Genomic DNA, 4,964 nt, shown 5'->3' with positions numbered 1-4,964 from the left:
TTTCTTGCTGCATGCAGTTAACTCTCTCGCGGAAAGGTAACAAAGCCAAAGCCCAGCCGTGACTGTGACTTTTTTCTGGGGTGGCAAATGGGAACTGCGCCCGCTGCTTACCGTCCACGGCTTGTGGTGTGAGTGGCTGTGGTTGGTGGTTCAATTGGTTGGTTGTTGGCATAAACAAAGCACACACACTCCATCCTCCACCACTGGCACTGAATGTGTGCGAGTGTGTGTGTGTGTGTTTGCCAAGGGGGGTGACATTTTGTTGAGCGAGCGCCGTGTTGCTTCCTAGGAAGCACGAACGACGTCGTCGTCGTCGTCGTTGCTGGCAGCGCAGCTATTTGATAAAAGTGACTGCGGCAAGGATATTTACAGTCAGTCCACGCAGAACCTCTGACAAGGCAGCAACAGACGCTAGAGCAGCCCCCGTATACGGCAAAATTATTTAACGTAAAAAGGCAAAGATTCCGTTTTGGCGCCAAGCGAAATTTTGGCGAAATTCGAAAAACTCACAGAAGTGACAAAGACATTTTGAGAAACTTAAGTGAATAAGTGCAATAAGTGACATTTATTGAGACTAGAAAAAACTACAAAAGAAAAATCAAACGATGGCAATCGCTTACTTTATACCCGATCAGGCGCAACTGTTGGCCAGGAGCAGGCAACAAGCAAGTGCGCAACAAGCAGCAGGCAGCGTCGGCTCGAGCCCAACGAATGTCAGGCAAAACGAGGCCCGACAACAGCAACAGCCACAGCAGCAACAGCAACAGCAACAGCAACAACGAAGACAACAACGCGCCGGCAGCTCACAGTTTCGCGCCAACATTTCAGTGCCGTTGGGCCGCGAACAGGGCGCCATGTCCATGTCGGAGTTCGGCTGCTGGGAGCTGTTGGCTCAGATTTTCTGCTACGCCTTGCGGCTCTACAGCTACAATCCCGCACAGCGCAGGCCGACAGTCATACAAATCTCGTTCGAGATTAGTAGCGGCGCCAGTGATGCGGATGCAACTGGAGGAGCAGCAGATGAGGATGCTCATGCTGATGCTGACGTTGGAGACGTGACAGATGCGAAGCAGGAGTAGATTTGGCTAAGAGACGCAAAGACTAAACACAACTGACTTATATTGTACAGTTAATTTTTGGTGGCAGCTCAATCAAAGCGCATTGTGATTTTTCTGGGGACGAACAGATGGAGTCGAGAGGAGTTTTATGTTTTTTGTAAAGTGCTAACCAAAAGGAAAATATATTTTATATTTTTAATATTTAAACGATTTTTAAGAAAATTCAAAATTCGAACTTCGAAATTTGTCATCAATTTGCTGAAAGTGATATAATATTATTGATACTGTTTGGAGTCAAGTTTTTTGGGAGAGAGTACGAAAGGGTTGATCATTCTGTATGCCTAAGTTTCAAAAGGTCAAAAGGTTTCGGGTTGTAAAAGTTGGTTCAAATAGGCGTAGCTGCAGCTGCAAGACATATTCAGTTCAATATTTTTATTTAAAAGTAAAAAGGTTTTCCACCTATAAAAATATATATATATTATATATATATTTATTCAACTAATTAGAATCTGTGTCTACAACTAAACAGTCGTCAAAAAAACACTAAGCACACTATCATAACAAGTACATATGCCACTTACTACATACTAAGTATATATATAAAACTAAATGTCAAATTTTAGCATTTCTACTAGAGTAAAAATATAAATGTATTCCCCAACCCAAATCAATCGAACACAAACTATAAATTATGATATTCATACCGAACCAACAAATGTAACAAATGAAATACAACAAAGACAACAACTACATTGTACAAAATAGTTTCTAAGCAGACAATTTTTATATATACAAAAGCAAAAGCAACAAAGCATAAACATTTAATGTGTGTCAATGAAAAAACCAAAAACAACTACAGTAAAACCGCCGAACCAAAATGAACAAAAAAATACACAAAAATTAAAATACAAATTTCATATTTTAAGCAATTTTGATACAATTAAAGAAAAAACAAAACTAAAAACTTTAAGCATATTTTACGATTATTATTGACTTTAGCAAAATTACAAAAATATTTTTGTTTTTCTTTCGGACATTTTGTGTACGCAGCAAAAAAAAAATAAATTAATCCAATGCTTACGAGAAATAACGTAAGCGAATTACAACATTTTTATAAGATATTTGAAAATAAATACAATTTTATAAAAAAATGAATATTATCATAAAATTAAAATTAAACTGTTTTCTTAAATGTTTGGGATGTGGAATGGGTTATGGAAATACCACGAAAATGGGTTTTTCCTGTCTTAATAAATTTATTGCTAAAAGGAAAATTTGGTTGGGAATTATTTGTTTTGACTATATTAATATTCATACATTCAAATTTTAATAAAATCAATATTATTTTTGAAGATCTTTAGACAAAGCCTAAGATGTTAGACATTTTTATAAAAAATATATTTAGATGAAAATATCTGAAAATTTCATAGAAAATGTGATTTTTATCTGTCTCAGCAATTTATTTCTAAAAAATAAATTGGTTTTCATTTATTGAATTAATATATTATTATTCGTAATTTTTTAAATAAAGTATTATTTGGAAAAATATTTTAAAAATGTGAGGAAAATATTCTGATTCAGAAATTTAGCTCTGAAAACTAAATTTTTTTTAAACTTAATTTTTTTCTGTAATTTTATGTTTTCCAAGAAAGTTGTTTCTGAAAAAAAATTTAGTTTAAGCTTTACTTTCCTTTTCATAATTTTATATTTTTTAAGAAAAGTAATATTTTTAATGATTTCTATGCAAAGCTCAGGATAAAGATATATATTACCTTTATATATATGAAAAATTCATGGACAATGTGATTTTTTCAGAAACGAATTTCTGAAAAAGAAAATTCGTTTAGAATCCTGTTTCTTAAAATATATTATTTTTACAAAAAAATCTTTGTGAAGACTGTTCCGAAAAATTAAAAATATTTAATGTTAAGTGAGATTTTACGTTTTAGTGAAATTTTGTTATATCGGAAACTGAAAATAGTCATTAAAGGATGACGATACGCAATGAGTGAAAATATAAAGGCATCGAAGAAGACATTAAGCCACATCTGTTCTGCCGTATTGTAAAAACATTGGCAAAAGTTTATGTCTGATAGGGATTACTTGGAAAGCCAACAAAAGAGTTGTTCATGAGTAAATAAATTACTTTTTGAACAAATTTTTATATCAATATATTCGAAATAAATTCTTCATAAATTCAGAACTTTTTATATGAGATTTATTCTTAAATTCCATTTTCCCAATACTTGACTGAAACTAATAAATTAAATTGATTCTCTCATTTATATTTTGGATTCATTTTGAAATTTACATACGCTCTGAGCTGTCTTAAATGCAGCCTAGATAATTATCGATTTGCAATTTTCGCAAAGAGCCAAAAACTGAACGAAACCCAGTTGATTTGGAACAAATTCATTTGGCGTAGTCTGGCTGAGGTTGGTTCACACTTCCGTATGGGTAATTTTCTTCAACAGCCCATTGCGCATTGCCACCTTCATAATAGTCGCACAGAGACAAGTTCTCATTGAAATAGGCAGGGTATTCGTTCACGCCTCTCGGGAAGAATGTGTCCATGAGCGTTCCGTTTGGGAAGTGATTAAAGTTATTGCCCTTGCCGTATGAATATTGATAATTGGAGGTGTAATCATTGTGGCTTTGCAGCGAATTCGCATTATGATAAAAGTCCTCACTTAGGCGAGGGCTTGCATAAAATCGATCTGAATTTGTATTCAAGCTGTGATACCATCTCTCAGTTGCTTGATTTTCCAAGTATGAGGCGCCCTCTGGGCTCTCTTGTGGATCAAAGTCACTCAATTCAGCCGTATTACGATGCACACTGTCATTGCCAGCATTGGCTGTATTTAAATATTGAAACTCCGCTTGGCTTTCTTCTGGATAAATGTCATCCGTTCCAGCTGTATTACGTTGCAAGCTAAGGTCATTTGCAGCATTGCCAATATTTGAATATTGAAACTCGGATGGGCCTGGCGTGCACCAAGTGCTGGGTTTGACTGCATATCGCTGACTGCCAGCTACCTCGCTGCTGTTTGTTAGACAGTTGTTTTCATTAGAATCACAGCCAAACACTTGAGAAACACAATTTTCTCTAAAAGCTCGGGATGGAGCATAGCTACAGTAGCCGAATGCATCTACACGATTCTGTTGCTTACTCGGGTCTGGAGTTGGATCTGTGGGAATTTGGAATAGAGTAATGTATAAAAATACCCATTCAAGACTTGCAACTTACAAACATTGGCACCGAGCTGACGACCTTCGCCACTAAAGGAGTTGGAGTATAATAGAATGAATTAATAAGCAATTTATTCTTTTCTAGCTACCTACCTCCCCTCCACACTTATCTCGGCTTGCACGGCAGATGCTGGATACTGCACTGCATATTCAGTAGCATTATTACCTTTATCTGATAAGACAGAAAACTGTGGAGCGCTCAGGTATTCTGTATTCAAACTAGCCTCCATCCCGTGGCTCTTTAGATTCTGCTAGATATTGTGGATAAAATTAAGAAAGAATATTTTTTAGTTAGTTTATTTACCTAGCCTTGCTTTGATTTTACTACGTTTACTATGTGAAAAGTATAGAAAAGCAAACCAAACTTGATTCAATTAAGACTTATGCCTAACCAAGATCTTTCCTAACTGTTCTATCAAGACCTTCAAGCCATTGTCCTTCATTATAAGTAAAACAAATCTCACCTTTGTTTGCCAGCTGGCATTGTCTGCTGTCTGTCCGGGGCGGCGGGCTGTTAGCCCTTTGCTGGCCGGGGCAACCCTTTCGCCCACATGCATTTAGCGATGCTTATCGCAAAACCAATATGTCACCTTGAAGGGAAAACAGTTTTTGGCATGGCATATTTCTGTGGTGTCATGCCACAAGTTGCGGCAAGGG

The 4,964-nt window shown here is 36.3% G+C and overlaps 2 protein-coding genes across 3 annotated transcripts; one reads left to right on the top strand and one right to left on the bottom strand.

Moving 5' to 3' along the window:
* The first annotated feature begins 397 nt into the window (after window positions 1-397).
* Window positions 398-1,079, top strand: LOC111599269 (cell death protein Grim). Its single transcript, XM_023314868.2, has one exon. It carries the CDS (start codon window positions 606-608, stop codon window positions 1,077-1,079), a length of 474 nt encoding a protein of 157 aa, XP_023170636.1. The 5' UTR covers window positions 398-605.
* A 2,256-nt stretch (window positions 1,080-3,335) lies between these two features.
* LOC111599244 lies at window positions 3,336-4,672 on the bottom strand. Of its 2 annotated transcripts, none has more exons than XM_023314844.2 (4): window positions 4,612-4,672; window positions 4,401-4,558; window positions 4,306-4,337; window positions 3,336-4,246 (listed from the first exon to the last, which is right to left on the bottom strand). In XM_023314844.2, the coding sequence occupies exons 2-4, from the start codon at window positions 4,535-4,537 to the stop codon at window positions 3,471-3,473; spliced, it is 945 nt and encodes a 314-aa protein (XP_023170612.2). In that variant the 5' UTR covers window positions 4,538-4,558; window positions 4,612-4,672; the 3' UTR covers window positions 3,336-3,470. The 2 variants fall into 2 exon arrangements, with proteins under 2 accessions (XP_023170612.2, XP_023170611.2); XM_023314843.2 differs by having other exon boundaries at window positions 4,401-4,555; window positions 4,612-4,664.
* Between the last annotated feature and the right edge of the window lie 292 nt (window positions 4,673-4,964).

Source organism: Drosophila hydei, unplaced genomic scaffold, assembly GCF_003285905.1.
Source record: "Drosophila hydei strain 15085-1641.00,03,60 unplaced genomic scaffold, DhydRS2 tig00000001-arrow-pilon, whole genome shotgun sequence".
In the NCBI taxonomy this organism is placed as follows: Eukaryota; Metazoa; Arthropoda; class Insecta; order Diptera; family Drosophilidae; genus Drosophila; species Drosophila hydei.
This window is presented reverse-complemented; position numbering and strand designations above follow the sequence as displayed.

Excerpts from the sequence above, each read along its gene's own strand:
- LOC111599269 (XM_023314868.2), top strand. The coding sequence starts at position 606 with ATGGCAATCGCTTACTTTATACCCGATCAGGCGCAACTGTTGGCCAGG.
- LOC111599244 (XM_023314844.2), bottom strand. The coding sequence starts at position 4,537 with ATGGAGGCTAGTTTGAATACAGAATACCTGAGCGCTCCACAGTTTTCT. Across the intron at positions 4,338-4,400 it reads GAGATAAGTGTGGAGGGGAG|TGGCGAAGGTCGTCAGCTCG; the intron begins GTAGGTAGCTAG and ends CAACTCCTTTAG. Across the intron at positions 4,247-4,305 it reads TCAGCTCGGTGCCAATGTTT|ATCCAACTCCAGACCCGAGT; the intron begins GTAAGTTGCAAG and ends AAATTCCCACAG.